Raw genomic sequence first — 19,807 nt, 5'->3', positions numbered from 1 at the left:
GCACTGCTGCCTCACAGCGCCAGGGACCCAGGTTCCATTCCAGTCTCGGGTCACCGTGTGTGTGGAATTTGTATTTCTCCCCGTGCCTTCGGGGCTCCAGTTTCCTCCCACAGTCCAAAGATGGGTGGGTTAGGTTGATTGGCCATGCTAAATTGACCATAGTGTCAGGGAATTAGCAGCGTGAATGTGTGGGGTTACGGAAAGCGAGTCCGGGTGGGATTATGGTCAGTACAGACTCGATGAGCCAAATGGCCTCCTTCTGTCCTGTAAGGATTCTATGAATCTATGTTATAATCCTTGCTAGATCTTGGTTTGTTGGTAGTTCTTTGGTAGACGGATTTTGGGAGGAAAAAAGAGATATCAACTTCTGCCTGTTTCTCTGCTGCAGTCTTTTTCCCAAAATCTCTGACGGTGTTTGTGTCGGCTTGGTAAAACCCAATTCTTAAAGCCCAGCTGTCGGTATATATTCCAAAGCAATGTGATTATTCTGTCTGTGGTAGCCATTGTTGTACAACAAGTCATCACATTTTGATGTTTTATCTCAGAAACATTGGACACATTTCAAGACAGTGAAAACGATCAAGAAATGGAGTTCTTTCATCCTTCACAGGAAGTTGAAATATCGGCCGGTTGTATATTTTGTCTGGTTAGCAGTTCCACATTGTCTTGACAAATCTTTTCGTACTGGGTCATGACACCGCCGCCCCCGCAGGTGCAATCCACATAGTAACTTCTCAGAAATGGTCCATTTCCAATTCCACACATCAGGTGGCAGCCAAATTTCGGGCAGAGTTTTCCCTTGTATTGTAATGAAAAGATCTGCTTTAAACAGTGGTGAAGCCATAGGTAGCTACCACACAGTCACGGTTTCCCACGGTTGTGACAACACCATGATGGCACTTGTGCCCAGCTGTTACACATAAAGGAGCTGCCCTCTTGCTACCCCAGCAAACTCTAGCTGGTTGGCATTGGAGAGTACAAGAGCGCCCTGAGGGATTTCAGCCCGTGTATTAGGTTCTAAAGTGATTGGCTTTGGCACTTGGTATTCTTTCTTTCCAATTTAGCAGTGCCCAAGGATAATTGTTGTAGTTCTACTTCTTCCTAAAAAGGACCTTGCTTATGTCAATTAGAAAGACTTATATTTACAAAACACCTTTCATGGCTTCAGAACACCCCAAAGTACTTTGCAGTCAATTAAGTAGTCACTGTTCTCAGGTAGGAAACATGACAGGTAGGGCGGCATGGTGGCTCAGTGGTTAGTACTGCTGCCTCACAATGCCAGGGACCTGGATTCAATTTCGAACTTGGGTGACTGTCTGTTTGGAGCCTACACGTTCTCCCCATGTTTGCATGGGTTTCCTCAGCGTGCTCCAGTTTCCTCCCACACTCCAAAGATATTCAGGTTAGATTGATTGGCTGTGGTAGATTGCCCTTTCATGTCAGGGGGAATTGCAGGGTAAATATATGGAGTTATGGGGATAGGGCCAGGGTGGGATTGTTGTCGGTGTAGACTCAAGGGGTTGAATGGCCTCCTTCTGAATTGTAGGGATTCTATGACACACAGTTTGCACACAGCAAGTATCAACACAAATATCACAAGTATCAACATGATGGAAACCTGATATTCTTTTTTGCTATATTGGTTGAGGGAGAAGTATTTGCAAGGACTTCCCTGTTCTCCTTCAAAATAGTACCATGTTATCTTTTCGATCACCTTTAATGTCTGATCTGAAAGCTATCACCTCTGACAGGATAATATTGCACTGGAATGTCAGCCAGGATTGTGTGTCAAACTGTCTGGAGATGGACTTGAACCTAGCACTACTACCTCACAGCGCCAGGAACCCGGGTTCAATTCCGGCCTTGGGTCACTGTCTGTGTGGAGTTTGCACATTCTCCCTGTGTCTGCGTGGGTTTCCTTTGGGTGCTCTGGTTTCCTCACACAGTCCAGAGATGTGCAGGTTAGGTGGATTGGCCATGCTAAATGTGTGAGGTTACTGAGATAGGGAGGGGGAAAGGGCCTGGGTAAGATACTCTGTCAGAGAGTCAGCGTAGACTCGATAGGCTGAATGGCCTCTGCACTGTAAGGATTCTATAACATTCTAATTCAGTGGCAAGGGTGTTACCAATTAGGTTCTCCATAGCCCACACCTATAAAAACCTCCCCTACACAACAGTGAGACACGTAATGAACTTATATTGGTTGACAGCTACAGTATTCATAACAATGCAAGTTCTTCAGTCTTTAGCAAGGGTTGGTCTCACTTCTCCCTGTATCTTTAACCTCTGCAATCTAATTGTATTCTGGTCACTGCTGCTGAAACTTTTCAAGCTACCAGCAAGTATGGAAGGTGTTCAATTACTCAAGTATTTGATGTCACTGAATACACATTCTGTAGAGGTCAGAAGTCGACAATATTTATTCAAATTAAAACCAAAAGATTTTCAATTACCGTAAGATTTTTGTGAGTGAGAAATATATTCACGCTCCTCCTCTTAAAAAACGTAACAGAAACTTTTCTCCTTTTGTGCATCATGCGGAAGTCACTTTAAGAATAGTTGGTTAGCCCAACCAATATCTGTTCCAATGGGCTGGGTGTTACCAGCCATCTGGGAACAAGCTAGGAGGAGGGAGTTCCTGAAAAATGGTGGTGGTGGGGTCCCATTGTTTTGCTGCTGCCATGCCATCTCACCAATGGGTGGGTGGGGAGGGGGATGAGGGGGTGGTGGCACACAGTCCTCTCACCCTGTGGCCAAATGAGCCACAAAAGTGGCCAATTAAGGGACTCTTCCCATCTCCACTGCCATTTATCAAGTGGTGAGAGAGGCCCTCCTCTGCTTGAGGAGGCCACCAGGGTTCCAGCAGTTTTGTGTTGCAAGTGTCTCTCATTTCTGGACACTCTGGCCCATGGATGAATGCCCTGGCGAAAATGACCAACCCTGTGTTAACTGTGCCATCACCCTTCGCCTGTCCCCACCTGCCTGACTGGCCGCAGCATCCCCAGACTCCACTTCCCTGGTTCTGAGGGCACGTGTTCATTACTGCATCCACTTCCTCCAGCCCCAGCAGTAACCTCCCTCCCAGTGGCAATGCCGAACGTGCAGAGCTGCAAGCCCAATGATTGGTCAGCAGCTCTTGCAGAGGGCTTGTTGTCTTCAATCCACTCAATGGCAGCAATTAACTGGCTGACACTGACAAGGTACCACCAACCCCCAGTCCCAAAGACAGCCGAAGCAGGTTCGCTCCGCACCACACCCCCGCACCTTGCTTTGGGCCCAGTGGCAGGACCAAATCCACCCACTACTAAATTCATCTTAATGGGTTCATGTTCAGCCAATCAGTATCTCAAAACTGCATTGGGATCCTGTTAACTCGTTACTTGAAATGAGTGACTTTTGAGCCAGGCTGGGAAAAACGCCAATGAAAATACTAGCAAGTGGGGACTCAGCAAAAAGGGTCACGATGATTTTTGATGCAATTCCATCCCGCAACCACCAAGCAGAGACCCTCAAAAAACAGGCAATGTCCTCAATTAAGAACCACATAAGCTCATTTGCTGCCAGCATTCCTGATTAGTTTTTCAGTAACCTTTGGCTACTTCTGTTTCAGTTCACTGTTCTCATCCCCTGCTGAGATCAGCTCGCAGACTGATTATCCATCCCACATTCAATATGCTGGCTTATGAAGCCAGTTCTAGCTATAAAATGGTAAACATGCACACAGTGGGGGGTATAATTACGTTTTAGTAAATTTTGATTCAATTCTTACCGAGTTTAACAGTGCTGCCAGTCACTGGCCTAATGAACTGCGGAAACGTTTACATTGCACACAGTATTCCTTCCAGGTTCAGGAAGGTAATTTTTGCATGTTGCTTTTCTGCATTTGGGAAAATTGGTTTGAGCGACTGGGTTCTACTTTTCGGACAAAATATTACCAGGTAAAAAGTGAGAGACAGGCTCTCTTCCTTTCCATTAATTGTGAAAATCCATTTCCTCATTCAATGGCAGAACTGTAGTTTCACATTTTTCTTCCATAAATCATTTCTTAATCTCTTCTGGAGGAGGTAAGGCCTTGAGGCAAATACAGAAGGAAGCAGTGCTCGATATTTGAAGAGTAACACAGAAAACTGAAAAAAAGTAGTATTCCTAATGGAGAGACTAGATTTTATAAGAATACCAAGGTGAACCATTTAAAAGGAACAACTGTCAATCAGGACTATCCTTGCACATATTGTTTGAGAATGAACTTTAATAAGAAAAGTATACACCAAATCACAAATTGGTTCTTTGACGTTTTAATTTGAGTCAAATAAAATGTTCCCTGCAATCCAATGCAGAAACACTATGCAATAATGCTCTAAGCTATTGCCAATTGTACAGAAGAAGCTCCTTAATGGGAACACCCAGTGTTAAGCAACATGTTCTTTTTACTTAAACATTTCTTTCAGCAAACACTGCCAGAGCCATTGTTTGCTATTTAAGCCTGCTAATCAAACAATCTGCTCTGTGTTCTCCATGAAAGACAAGCTGTGGACTTCCATTCATTTAACATTACAGCATATGAATGAGTAGTTCCGTATGAGAAATTTAGGAAAAGAGCTGTTTTATATTTTTAGTAAAAATGTCATTAAGCTCACAAGGGATACAAGATAATGACTTTGTCTTTGATCTGTCAGTGTCATCTGACATGCAAAAGATGAAAGATTCTGGGTTGTACATCAGTAAACGAGGACAACTGGAATCATAGCATATTTTATTATGGTGTGTTCCTCAAATAATTATAACTGTTTTCTATGTTTGTTTCCATGGGACACCCTGCTGCAGAATAAAATTACCCTTGCGTCGCTCTAACTTTGGTGAACTTTCACTTCCAAATGCGTCAATATGATTTTAATTTTATTCATTCCTCACAGCAACCTTCCTTTGTGGGAGAGGTACTGGCTAACATTTGGCCAAGGCAACAATTCAAATGTCACAGAAGAGACAGAATGTAATGGTTTAAAACATTTTACTCAGCCAATAATTTGAATTAAAATGATTTTGAAATAAGAGGCTACTTGTTGGAGGCTCTGCATGTCAGATTGAAATAACATCTTTCCAGTTATTTCATTCCTAACTGTAGTATTATATGTATTGCACAGTATATGGTAAATGTTGCAGTTACCAGTTTGCAATAACTGACGATTAAGGGACTAACAACAGTAAGGGTTTAATAACAGTTCTCAGCAGCTCTTGTATGCAGTGTTTGCCCGTGCCCAACGGGGAACTTCTGCGCTTCTCTCACGTGACTTCCTTTGAATCCATGTCATCCCAGTGTCCATGTGACTACCTTAAATGTGCAGGAATGTAATATCACAAAAGATCTGTATCCATAAGTAAATTTAACGTTATGATTGACATGAAATCACTAGAATTCAACTATTATCAACCACATTGAAATTTATAACTTCTACACATGCTATACCTTCTGGTACAATCTATGCCTCCTTTTGCACTGTAAGGATTCTGTGATTGGTCATGCCCAATTGCTCAAGCATGATAAGAATTAAGTTCTAGCAAAGTGTATTTGTCCTTTGCAAAGCCTCATCACTATCAAGTTAAACACATCCCTTCATACCCATTTTCCAATGCTATAAATCATCAAACAATTATAATAAATAGAATGAAAGTGTTTGAAGCAAAGGTTAGCCATTATTTTTGAAAAGCCTGGTAGTAATTCGACACATGTTGACATTTTAGTTAAGTTTATAAAATTGGACTGGGGAGATATTGTTGAATCCCACATTGAAACTAAATGCAAAATAACTGAAACTGAATTGATAATTAAGATATCAAGATTGCGGCAAGACATTTTATCAGATATATTGGACTTGGACTTCCTTGGAGTGGCAATCAGCATGATATTGTCACTCTATGGCCAATTTCTCTGGTGTTTTTTTACCCCAGCATGTCTCGTCCAACCTTCCAACTCAGGTTGGGCAAGCTCCCAGCAGTGCAGGGGGTGCCTAGAGCCCACATCGAAGCACAGGACAATTGGAGTGAAGAGGCCATGAATGATTTTTTATGCCACTAGTTGCTTTAAACCAGGGAAGTTGAAAGGTGCAGTGAAATACCAGGCCAGGGAGCAGCTAAGTGTCTAAAATAAGTGAAAGGGATTTGGGGGTTGGGAGAGGGGGGATCCAATGTCTGGGGAGAGTCAAAGATTGGGGTGATCAAAGCTTGAGGGGTAGGTGGTCAGGCCTTGGTGGGAAAGTGGGGGAGCCTCAGCAGGCGGGGTAGTTACACATTGGGGGGGGGGGGGGGGGGGGGTGGATGATGTTCAGCCTTTGGGTCCAGCCAAAAACCATGATTCTATGGAATAATTGTTCTAAACGATACGCTAAGAACCAATTATTTGCCAGGCTTTAACAGCAAGCTGTGTTGAACAAAAAAAGGTGATGAGATGGAGCATGTTTTTCTATTAAGATGAAGGGTGATGCCCATTGTGCAGAACTTCAAGGTTGAAAGAAAGGATACAAATCAGGGAACAATATTTTGGTGACACCAGTTTGCATGTTAAAACCCTGATAGGATGGAGTGAGAGAGAGTACAGAAAATTGTTCAGAAATGTTCTGTCCATAAAAGAAACAGAACAAATTCAATTGAAAAATTACTACCTCCATTGATTTACTCTCAGTCATCACTAGCAATGCTATGATCCAGAGATTACAACCCTTGGGGTCTTGTTCTTTAGCTTAGCTTCTTGCATTCTCAAAACAGAACCTCTTACCTATCCCTCCAATATGGACCACAATCACTGGATCCTTTCCCTCCAATATGTTTTCACATCAGTTTAAGACATCACCCTGGCACCAGATAAGCAACATACCCTGTGGGATCATGCTTCGTAAGGATGCGATCTTTCCTCCTAATTACTGAAGCCCCTATAACTATCACTTTACATTCCCCTTGCACTCCATATTCTCCCCTTTGACAGCTTCCTGTTTCAGGATGTCAATGTCAGCAGTCTCCCTGTCCTTCTGAAAGTCTTTATCCTTGTTCTCAAAGGTAGCAAGTACATTATACCAGTCGGATCGGATCAGTTTCTGTGGATCCTCACTCACTAAATCACCCGAGTGCTATTAATCAAACCAACCCCATTCGGAACTTGACCTCACTACCAGGTATGAGTGAGTTCAGGAATAAACTCTCCAGATACTACTTCACCCTTACGTATCAGAATATCTCAAACTCAGCTTAGTAATTCTGAGCTGGAGACATTTACTGCAAATGCATTCCCTCAGGTCAGCCTTACTATCCACATACTGTGATGCAAACATAGACTCGGCTGCACCATATCTTAGTTTAGCTTACTTCTACCTACTTTTTAAAGTTTGTTCTACATCATAAGTTGCATTAAATGTTAACTGCTGGATAAAATTTTAAGTACTTATTACCTCAAGCTTAGTCAAATCACTAAGTATTAAAGGCAAAAAGCAGCACCGCCTTACCCCCCGCATCAAATTCTCATTCACACCATATTACCAACATTTCATTCCCTTTACAATAGGTTCCTTTAATGAACATTCTGTGCAGCCATTTGTAATGACCTAGCTTCCTTTCAAATACATCAAAACTGTTCACCTCAACCTTAGCGACTACTCTGTTACATTTCAGGGTTCAAGATATTTTGCCACTGCATCTTTGACAAAGATTTCAGTATCTTTCCTACCACTGAGTTTAGAAACATCCCGAATTATTCTGGACTTTCCAAGAATTCAAGATTATTCTTCTGGAGGTTCTTGTGAGCAAGGCAGCTGGAGATGGAAGATCATTGCTGAAACCTTCAGGAATACATTTAATCAGAGTTGGCAACTGGACCTCAAACATTCAATGTGTAGAAAGTTCCACATTCTACTTTCTCCAATGCTTCTATAATCTTAATATAATATTCAGAACAAATCTGTGCACAATACTTTAAATGTGGTCTAAGCAAGATACTTAGCAAGTTTAACATTAACTTGTCTGTTTTTGAATTCCATCCCTTTAGAACTTAGAAATTAATTCCAGTGCTTTGTTGGTAATTTTATGACTTTGTTAATCTGTGTTGCTACTTTTGAATGATTTGTAAATCTGTATCCCGCGATTTCTTTGTGCTTGTACTCTATTGAAACTATATTCCAAATAGGTGGCCTGCTTATCCCTCCTAGGATGTACCATTACAGAATAGTTACAATAAAATTCATTTTCCATTTATGCATCCATTCAGCAAGCATGTTAATGTCTTGTATTTCGTCACAGTCCACCTCAATATTAACTATGCCTGATAAACGGGCAGTGCTCCGAAAGCTTGTGTTACCAAATAAACCTGTTGGATTTTAACCTGGTGTTATGAGACTACTTACTGTGCCTACCCCAGTCCAACGCCAGCAACTTCACATCAGAATGTCTTATAATGGATGCTTTGCTAATAGTGCCTTGCCTGATGAATCCTTCTGGAAGTTAGTTATTTTTAGTTCAAAGTCAACGTGCACCCTTAATTGTTCTTTTATAAGTTTCTTGCTATATAATAGTGAAAAGACTTCCGACTGCTGCCCTTGGTACAGCTAAATTTCATTTGAATTTTCTCTTTATCCTTCTGATTATTATTAATTTGGATTTTTTGGGAGGTTCAATTCCAGGCACGTTTCCTACAATCATCTGACCTTAGTTTCTTCTGCATCCTGTCTGTCCCAGTCATCCTCACTTGGCAGCAGAGCTTTCAGCTGTACACATCATACTTCTGGACCACATCTTACCTACTTTACTTTGTTTTACCTCTGGGTCTTTGAGACATTGTTCAAAATCTTATCAATCCTCCTCACTCTTCTGCACTTGCTTAGGCTGCTTATCCCTCCCACCTGAAACAGCTGGTCATCTTTAATTACATTTGAACAGTTTTTTTAACGTATATTGTTGTTGGCTCTCAAGTAGTTTCTCTCATAATTTTCCTCACCTGCTTGGTTTGTTTTTCTTACTTATTTCACTGTGTGTCTTGTAACTTGCTGCAGAATAGTGAAACTTTGGATTCTCACTTGTATTAACACCAGAACCTGAAAATCATGAGGTGCAACTCTGAAAGAGGAGTCTCACTCTCTCAGAGCACGGTTCAGGAATGTGGCAACAAGATTTATGTGCATCACTTCTATTTCTCTGGCCAATTTCAGGTATAATGTAACCAATAAAAGAAACAGCAATTGAATCAAGAAAGGTTACATGGTAACAAGCAAGAAAAATATAAATCTAACCAACAGCTAGTGCCTTGTTTCCTTTGTGAAAAGTACTTTTTCAACACCGATATAGCTTTATATAGCAACAATTCCAGAGAGATGGATACACAATTAGTATTTTGTCACCAGCTGTGCAACATGTTTATAATATTTAATTGGCTTATGCAATTTTAACCTTCTATTCAAACAACAATATTTTGTTCTGTACTCTCGTGTTAACCAATCTGGAAGCGTGTTTCTAAGCGGGGCGGCGGATTTTATGGATCCTGCAAGAGCAGGAAATGTAGCGTGTGGGGTGACTGAATTAGGCAGGAGCTAAAATATTGATTTCCCAATGGCAGTCTGAGATGCAGAGATTATGCCAGTGATGTGTTAGTGGCATGTCAGGCCTCACACTGTTCAATGGCAGCTTCCCATCTGTAATACATTTGCATGCCATGAATACTTATTAGCTTAAAGCTATTTTTAATTACGTCCCACCTTCAAGGTCAAGTCAGCAGCGCAACAAAATCTGTGGCACACGGTTCAGGTTTGTTTACTTGTGGCATGCAACAATTGGCTTTGCATTTCCCTGTTGAACTCTGCGGTACAAAGGCAGGGAGCAGGAGAATGGCAACTTGCATGGAGGCTCAGCAAGATGAGGGGTGTGGTGTGTGGAGTGAGGATAGGAGCATGGAGAAGTGGAAGAGGGAAGAGCCTCCCATCAGTGTATGGTGGGAACAGCCAGTCGTGATAAGAAAATGAGGGGCAGGAAAGACAGAGTCAATACAATCCACATGTGGGCCCATCTCAGGGTGTTGATTGGCAGATTCCTATAGGGATTTCAGTTTACCTATCACATTTCAAATACTTCAGTGAGAGAGTGATCTTGGGCAATATCCCTTAAAATGTACAGAATGGAGGGCCAGCTGAGTGTGTGAGTTCAGCCATGTCCCACAGAGTATAACAAAGAATAAAGAATGAATGCAAAAACACAATCATTTCTGCAGAATAACGCAATGACCCTAACTTCCCTGAAACCATTAATTTATGCCAATGAGATGTGCCAGGACATTTTGCTCTCTGACTAAGCTAGTCTCAACAAATAACCATGATGCATGCTTGAATAAATTGAAGCAATGTCATTATTTTATTCTTTCAAAGACGTGGGCACCCCTGACTAGGTCAGCGGTTATTGCCCATCCCTAATTGCCCTTCAGCAGGTGGTGGTGAACACCACCATGGGGCAGATGAGCTGAGCTCCCCCTTCATTGAGGATAGAGATATTTGTGGAGGCTTGTGTTAGTTGTTTAACTGTCCACATTGATGTGGCAGGACTGCAAATCTGATCTGTTTGTTGTGGGTTCACTTAGCTCTAAAGTGCTGTGTTGTAGCTTCATGAGGTTAACACGTCATTTTTTATGCCTGGTGCTTCTGCTGTGCCATCCTGCACTCTTCAACAAACGTTGCTTGAGGATAATGGTAGAATGGGAGATATGCTGGGCCATGAGGTGATAGATTGTGTTTGGATACATTTTTTGCTGCTTCTGATGGCCCACAGCACCTCATGGATGTCCAGTCTTGACTTGCTAGATCTGTTCACAATTTATCCCGTTTTGTATGTTATTATTTCCACACAACCATAATGAAAGATATCCTTAATGTTAAGACAGGGATTTCTTTATCTCCACAAGTACTGTACAATGGTCACTCCCACCAATACTGTCATGGACAGATGCAGCTGCAACAGGTAGATGGGTGATGAAAAGGTCAAGTTGGCTTTTCCCTCACCACCTACTGCAAACACAGTCTAGCAGCTATTTACTTTCACACTCAGCCAACTCAGCCAGTAGTTCTGCTACCAAGCCACACTGGGTGATCGATACTGAAATCACCCACCCAGGGTACACCCTGTATCCTTGTCACTCAGTGCTTCCTCCAAGTGGTGCCAACACCAAGGAGGACTTGGCAGGATCATGTGGCTGGATGTGCAGTTGTTGTTTCTGGTGCCTAGGTCGAAGCTGGATGATCTGTCCAGTATCATTCCTTATTGACTGTTTGTAGCAATTTGATACAAATGAATGGCTTGCTCAGCCAGTTCAGAGGTCACCTTGGTCCTCCAGGACTTTGTCCCAGTTGTTAAAAACATAAACAGCAAAATCAAAAACAGCCCACAAGCCCTCGCTTCTCACACCCTCCATACACTCTCCATGCCCCATCCCTGTCAACTCATGCCATCTGCACTCCACAAAGCCCCTCCTACCTTCAGTGCCAACCTATCCCCCTCTACCCAGCTTCCATGGCCCCTCATACCCTACGTGCCAATTTAATGACAACTCATGTCAACCCATGATCCCCCAACCTTTTATATACCCAATGCCAACCTAGTGCCAACTCATGCCAATGCATGCCCCCACTCACCACCCATTGCTCTTGCACACTCCATGCCAACTCACTTGCTATCCACCATGTGCAGACGTTAGAAGCAATGGTGAGATTAAATAAAATAATGTTCTAAATGTTTAAAGTGCTGATTATGAGGAGAGGCTGAGCAGATTGGGTTTGTATTCGTTGGAATTTAGAAGGCTGAGGGGGGGATCTTATAGAGACCTATAAGATAATGAAGGGGCTGGATAGGGTAGAGATGGAGAGATTCTTTCCACTTAGAAAGGAAACTAGAACTAGAGGGCACAGCCTCAAAATAAAGGGGGGTCAGTTTAGGACAGAGTTGAGGAGGAACTTCTTCTCTCAGAGGGTGGTGAATCTCTGGAATTCTCTGCCCACTGAAGTGGTGGAGGCTACCTCGTTGAATATGTTTAAATCATGGATAGATGAATTCCTGATCGGTAAGGGAATTAGGGGTTATAGGGATCAGGCGGGTAAGTGGAACTGATCCACTTCAGATCAGCCATGATCTTATTGAATGGCGGGACAGACTCGAGGGGCTAGATGGCTTACTCCTGCTCCTATTTCTTATGTTCTTATGTTCATTACAGATTTCACAATATTAAAAAAACACTAACTGATAAAGACTCATTCAATATATTTAAATCACTTGGAATAGTTAATCCCTTAGAAAAATAAATATGTCCCCCAAGTACTTAATCTCTTATAAAAACAAATATTTCTATTCATAGCCCCACAAAGATCTTGAAGTTGATGTTCAGGAACAAATAGTGAGCTCTATTTTTCCAGAATTTTATTGAATTAATATTGAGCTTGGGTACTAGAGAGTGAAATACTTTTAAAAATGAAAGGCAGGACAGTTTGTTTTAATTCAGTTGTCAATAAGTGATTAAAGTTTATAATAATACTGTATGGAGTGAAATTACTAAGCATTTGAAAGAACATAAGTTTAATCAGTATTCAGTGGGAATTTCCCAAAGGCACAAAATAACCTTGTACAATTTTTTGAAGAAATAACAGATGATACTTAAGGCAATATGATGGATTTGGTCGCTAATCATTTTCATAAACATTTCATAAGATCAAAGAGAACATAAGATTAAGGGGAGTTTGGCAACATGCCAATCATTGGATGGTTAAAGAGCAAAAGGCAAAGAATGGTGTTCCACCAGAGTCAGTTTTGGGATGTTCTTACTTGTCATAATGCATCATCATGTAAATGATACGACTACAGAAGCAAAACAGTTGATCCAGCTATATCACAAGGTGGCTGGTAGGGTAATTCAATGGAACAAAGTTCATTATACATTTTGAAATAATAATGGAAGTAAACAGGTCTTTAATATAAAGATTTTAAATAGTATGGAGGAATAGAGAAAGCTTGACATGGGAGGTACTATTACCTATATATGCTGCTGTCTTTAAAGGCATAAAAATTTGTGTACAGAGGCTTAGAGGGCAATGTTGATCTTCTACAGACCTTAGTGCAGCCACTGTTTAGCACTATAGGAAGTTGTCATGTCAAGCAAACATGAAGATATTATAAATTGTTAAAAGCTATATTTTCTCTTAAAAATGGTCATTGTTGGACTTTTGCATTGGCTGCTACAGATCACCTGGGTGGATTAAAATGATGTGGAGATGCCGGCGTTAGACTGGGGTAAGCACAGTAAGAAGTCTCACAACACCAGGTTAAAGTCCAATAGGTTTATTTGGTAGCACAAGCCACAAGCTTTCGGAGCACTGCTCCTTCATCAGGTGAGTCACCTGGTGAAGGAGCAGCACTCCGAAAGCTTGTGCCTTGTGCTACCAAATAAACCTATTGGACTTTAACCTGGTGTTGTGAGACTTTTTACTGGATTAAAGTGCCCAGAGCCTTGTGGAATGCCACACTTAACATTGTCAAGACTCACCCCAAAACCACAGTAAGCCTCAGATGACCTGTTTCCAGAACTGCAAGGTAACACAGGGGAACTAACTAAACTGATTTATGCACAAAAAGTTCTAAGGACTCATTTCTGCCTCCACTGTATATCAATGGCTTTGACCAAGAGAGATGGAAGCTTTTTCATTAATATGAGCCGACTATTGATTGCTTCAGAAGGTCTTGTGGCACAGTGGGTAGCGTCCCTGCCTCTGAGTCCGAAGCTCTGGGTTAAAGTCTCAACCCAGGACTTGATGGGCAAGAAAGGGGTGTTCATAATACGGCCAGAGTGAGAGTCAACCTGCAAATCTTTCCAACATGCCAATGGTTGGTGGTAAGAGTGGGAGAGACTCCTGGTCAGCCCTGCTTGTTGTAGAGTGGTGCCCCTCAAGCTGTAAGGCTCTGCCAACAGACTAGTAACCCATTCCAGGAATTACCAGCTATGGAAACAGATGAAAATCTGCCTGAGTGCACCACTAGGTGCAGGAAGAAATTTGGAATTGGGAATTGATTGCTTCCCACTGTATATCAATGGCTGAAGTTCTTTCATCCCTGAAAGCCCTTTTATGACATGTCCTACTTCTTTGCATACACATAGGCAGCATGACAGAATGGCGACGTAACATCACTGCAGAAACCTGGCTACAACATCTAGCCTTTTTTAACTAAGCCACAAGTTTAAGGTCTCCTCGAAATCTGTTTCCAAAATATCCTAAAAGTTGCCTGCTAAAGTAAACAGGTCCTCTGGCTACAAATATTATCAAGGGTGCCTCTCTCAACTTGCTGCACATCGCTTATTCTGAAGTAAATTTCACAATATCCTTTATTCACTTACTTGGACTCGCCTGGATTAACAGCTGAGTGACAGGATCCCTCTCGCTGGATTCTGATAATAATGTGAACTGTGAACTAGTCTGTGTGGTTTTAATATTCACAGAAGTGAAACTCTATTCTCTTACTGTATTCTTTCTTTTGCATATAGTATGTGTATGTAGTAGTAATAAACCTTTTCCAAGATAGTGGATTTAAAAATCCAAGCAAGTGTACTGCTCGTGATTTTGTAAAGAAAAACAATTGTATATAAACAGGGTGTTGGAAACATCTTTCTGCCTTATCATAATTAAACCACTCATTACGGACTGAAGGTTCGAAGAATTAATGGGTGCAGTCTGTCTCTGTCCCTTGTCTGTAACAAAGTACATAAATGCTACAGAAAAGTTGCAGTATAGATTCACTGAGAAGTTAGCAAGTGTGAAGAATTGCTGTCATGAAAAGAGAGTGGAGAGACTAAGGATGTTTTCTCTGCTAAAGCTAAGAAAGTTATCTGTAGCCAAAAGGAGGGCATGATAATAAGGAGGGATAATTTCGAATAATGTGGAAATTAAAAATATTTAGAATTTACAATTAGAATGTGGAATTCTCTGTCTCAAGCTGTAACTACAGCAATATCTGTGATTTTTTTTTAAAAAAGAGGATAGCTGCTTGAAAAATATTAAAATATTATGCAAGCCAGCAGAGGAGTGGGATTAGGCAATGTAGTGCAAAGGGAGATAAACAAAGCATTTAGCATTAGTGTTTATATGCTGTAGCAACCTGCAATTCTCTTTCAAATAAATTGGGATATTTTGAGAGTGAATTGGTTAAGTTTATCAAGTGATGTACTCTGGGTAATCACAGACTCTTGAAACATGTTTATAGAATCAAGGCAAAATTTCACTCATTTTCTCACTAATAATTTCCATTGCTTCTTTTTGGACTCCCCCAACAGTTAGCATTACCAATGTGCACATTACCAGTGCTACCAGTGCTCATAAGGTTACAAGGTGGTCTTGTGGTGCAGTGGATAGTGTTCCTCCTTCTAAGCCTGAAGCTACAGGTTCAAGTCCCACTCAAAATCTTGATGGCCAAGGAAGGTACATTCATAACATTGCCAAACAGGTTGAGTATCAACCTGCAAACCCTTTCAAAACACACCAATGCCAAGCAGTAAGAGCAGTAGAGATTCCGGGTGAGGGAAGGAAAATTGGAGCTTGTGCCGTCACGACAACATGAATGTCAAAGTGCATGTTGCCATAGCAACTAGGACTCGCAGTGAATTGTAATACACTGCATAACCTATAGAGTGAAACCTGATGAATCTATATTTCCCTTTACCTTGATTATGGTATGAGATATCTACCACCTTCAGTAAAAAGAATGTAATCACTGATCAGCACGGACTGACAATTACCAATTTTGGCAATGTATTCTAACTTGCTCACACAGTCATGGAAATATTCCTAATCACTCCATGAGTCATTTGTTAAGTAGTGCTTGAAGGCAAATGAGCTCCTGTAAACTTAAGACTTAATCCTCATTAAGGAATATCATATGTGAAGAGGCAATTGAGATGACAAAACAGGGCACATTAAAGCAGCCGGATTTGTAATAGCTAAATCTCTCTCTCTTTCACCCCTCTAAAATAGGATTATACATTTTTATAAGTAAAAGTGCAGAGGAGAATAGGGAAATATTTAGGACACCCTTATCAATGGTTTTAGGTCATTTTAAAATCAGAGATGCAATGTGGCAAATAAATATTAGGCAAGTCCCGGGCTTGGACTTAATACAATGTGGCAAATAAAAACAGGCAAGTCCCAGGCTACAATCGACTCAAATACTTGTTGCGGTACTTATAATGCAAGAACACAAGACACAGGAATAGGAGTACACCACATAATCCATCAAGCCTGCTCTGCCATTCAATAATATCATGACTGGTCTTAGGTTTCAATGATGGAACATCCTCAAACCTCTGTGGGAGACATGATGTGGAGATGCCAGTGTTGGACTGGGGTGGACAAGATGAGAGGTCACACAACACCGCGTTATAGACCAACAGGTTTATTTAAAATCACAAGCTTTCGGAGTTTATTTGAAATCACAAGCTTTTGGAGTGCACCTGATGAAGGAACAGCACGCCGAAAGCTTGTGATTTCAAATAAACCTGTTGGGACTATAACCTGGTGTTGTGTGACCTCTCCCCTCTGCGGTAGAGAATTCCAAAGATTCACAACACTTTGAGTGAAGCCTTAACTAAATACTGGATAGGTATTGATTTAAATTATCTCAAGTTTGTGACAATGGATACTCTTTGACTTAGCTCTAAAGTGACTATCAGAAGTGTTTTGCAATGCGACTGCATATATAGAAACATTCACCCACGTGCCAGGTTAATTGTTTAAAATATATCCTCCCACTTGTTTCCAATTATTGCCCTTTTTGTGTACCTTCCTAATTATTTTCCCTAGTTTCACAGTCGTCCTCATGTACCTTCATAACTTACATCTCATTATATGGAGCTTTAACAATCACAGCCAGAACTTCAACAACAAGTCCCCTGAAATGTTTGGTTTCTGACACTTAATTGACTAATGCATGAATTTTTTAATTGTAAGCTGAGCTGCTAGCGTACTGAAACATGTTAGTATCTGCCTTAAAATAGCAAAGGAGTCCCATTCAAATATTAATGCAATTGTGTACTGACGTTTGATAATGCAAACGCTCACTAAGTCCCAATAGACTGCAACTACAGCACATGATCCACCAACTATTTTGTTTATTTCCAGCGCAATACAACTTAACAATAAATCATGCAATTGCATTTGTTAGAGAAATCAAGAATGACAAAGAAAATATGTACCCAGATAACAGTAGTTCATAGATAACATACCCTTTGTGTGAAAATTCATTCATAACTAAGTCAATCAAAAGATTCATTGTTCAGAACCACAACTTGTTGAAATGCAAATCTAAAAAAGAACCATGCAAAGTAAACCGTAGAGGATAAAGTTATCCAATGGCACTCCAATACCGGATTTATGTGGTGATGAAGCCCAGGGAGTGAATTTCAACAGGTCATTTATTACACCACAGGGATCAGAACAATTTTCTAAATGTAATAGTTATTGATCAGGATTCAGAAGCCTGGGTGATGTCCAGGACTATTCTGATATCCTGATCTGCTCTTTGGCAGAGGTCAGCTAATCGGGCACAGACCCAATATTCAATCAGGAGGCGAGTGGAGCTCAGGACCCTATGCTGACGTTTCTGTTAACAGGGACTGAACGCAGTGTTGTCTACTCACGGTTCTGCCTCGATGCTGCTGTCGGGCGCAACATAGTTGCTGGGAATGTAGCCTTGCCTGCCGTCCTCTCGCCACAGTGACCGAGCCAGCCACCAGTTGTCCAACGACTGGTCGGTCACCTCCAGCCTTTCCCCGGCTTCGAAGCTCAGGTCCTCGGGAGTGCGAGCCGAGTAGTCGTACAAAGCCACGTAGATCTTGCGCTGCAGCGCGGGTTCTGGCGGCAGCGGCCGGGACGGGATGGTCATTTTGTTCTCGACCACCCGGTCCGGCTCTTTGGGCTTGGGCGTGTCGAAGACACAGGGACAGATACACCTGAGACACACACAGTGAGTCCGTATGAAATTGCCCATGACTGCCCCTCCTCACTCGGTCCGCTCTATTCTCTCTCCCAGGGGGAAGACATTCGTAAAAAAGAAAAGCAGCGAGCAAAGATCTCTTGAAAGTCTTTCAATAGGATAGGGATAGACCTGAGACAGGCTTCTGCCAGTTCCCTTCGCTTTGTTTCTGGGCGCAAACCTTTCCCCTCTTGGAACTGGAAACAGGAAGTGTTTCTCTCAAAATCAGGTGCCAGAGAATCCGCACTGAAACTTGGTCCCAGTGTCGACACAACCTAACCCAGATCAGACAGGTCCTGTAAACAGAAACTGCTTTCATTTCCTGGTCCTGGGTTCCACCGAAAGCTCAAATCATTGGAAAAATTGCATTTCAATCGGTGAACCTTTTAAAATACTCTTTTTACGTTTATTGTCACTCGGATTGAAGTTGATGGCGGAAGATTCAAGTAATAAGCTTAAATGAACTTTATAGGCTCTGCCACCTAACATCCACACGTTGTTAATATCGCAATAAATTAAAATATATGCTATTAATTTTAAAAAACTGCGTACCCCTCCCCCCCCCTCCAAGGCGGCTTCTATAAGTATTTTATTATTAATGATAATCCGATTGGTCTTTGATTTTTTTTCCCCTTTGGGGAGATTACAGCTGTTACGATTATCAAGTATGATTGATTGCAGGCTGAAAAATGCTTCTGCTTTGAAACTTGAAAGAATTCAGTGATGCAGGTAAGTCTGAACAGATTTTTATGAAAGTTCCGAATAAAATTTTACTTCATTCTAGAAAAGCTGTCGGGTTATTTGTTTTGGAACAAAACATGCTGTTAAACTCAAATACTAATTTGTGGCATTGCCTAAGCTTCTCCATCTCTCCTTATAAGATGTTCCCTGAAACTAAATTCTTTGACTTAGCATTTAGTCATCTGTTGTGACATCTTGTTACAAGAAGGCAGCTCATCACCACCTCTGGGCAATTAGAGATGAGCAATCAATGCTGGCCGACCCCGCAAAGTCCACATCCCATGAACACAAAAAAAGTCACATTTTATTTGATAGTGCAGGAGTAGGCAACTTGGTCCTTCGAGTCTGCTCCACCATTCAATATGATCATAGCTGATCTGATTGTAACCTCAATCCCACATTCCTGCCTACCCCCAATAACCTATCACCCACTAACTCATCTGTCCATTGACTTTCAGCAAGGCCAGATGACCCCCGTGGCAGGCAGGGCCGGAAAATCCCACTCCCTGTTTCTCTACTGTTTAACTAGCTAGACTGTGGGGTTTCCTTTGTCCAACGGTTTACCTTCTACTCTTAAAATGTACCTGTGCTGCACACAGAGTTCAGACTACTGCACCAATCTGGATTGCTTTCTCAAGGGTTAGATCTTCGTTCACTTGCAACATGTCTGAGTGTGTGTCATCTGTTACTCCTACAACTATCCTATCCCTGTTGGTTGCAGATTTTAGGAGGAGGTGATGGCCTAGTGATATTATCGTGAGACTATTAATCCAGAAACTCAGCTAATGTTCTGGGGACCCAGGTTCGAATCACACCACGGCAGATGGTGGAATCTGAACTCATAAATATCTAGAATTAAGAGTCTACCAATGACCATGAAACCATTGTCAATTGTCAGAAAAACCCACCTGATTCACTAATGACCTTTAGGGAAGGAAATCTTCCATCCTTACCTGGCCTGGCCTACATGTGACTCCAGGACCACAGCAACATGGTTGAATCACAACTGCCCTCAGGCAACTAGGGATGGGCAATAAATGCTGGCCAG

At 41.6% G+C, this 19,807-nt stretch overlaps 1 protein-coding gene across 1 annotated transcript in view; it reads right to left on the bottom strand.

Moving 5' to 3' along the window:
• frk (fyn-related Src family tyrosine kinase) overlaps window positions 1-18,198 on the bottom strand; it is a 118,467-nt gene extending 100,269 nt beyond the window's left edge. Inside the window, exon 1 of the mRNA XM_078212705.1 lies at window positions 17,684-18,198. Within this exon, the coding sequence (XP_078068831.1) occupies window positions 17,684-18,033 (350 nt within the window). The 5' untranslated portion in view covers window positions 18,034-18,198. The remainder of the gene's footprint in view (window positions 1-17,683) is intronic.
• Window positions 18,199-19,807: the final 1,609 nt, after the last annotated feature.

Source organism: Mustelus asterias, chromosome 5, assembly GCF_964213995.1.
Source record: "Mustelus asterias chromosome 5, sMusAst1.hap1.1, whole genome shotgun sequence".
Taxonomy (NCBI): domain Eukaryota; kingdom Metazoa; phylum Chordata; class Chondrichthyes; order Carcharhiniformes; family Triakidae; genus Mustelus; species Mustelus asterias.
Note: the sequence above shows the minus strand (reverse complement) of the source record. Positions and strands in the feature narration are given on the sequence as shown.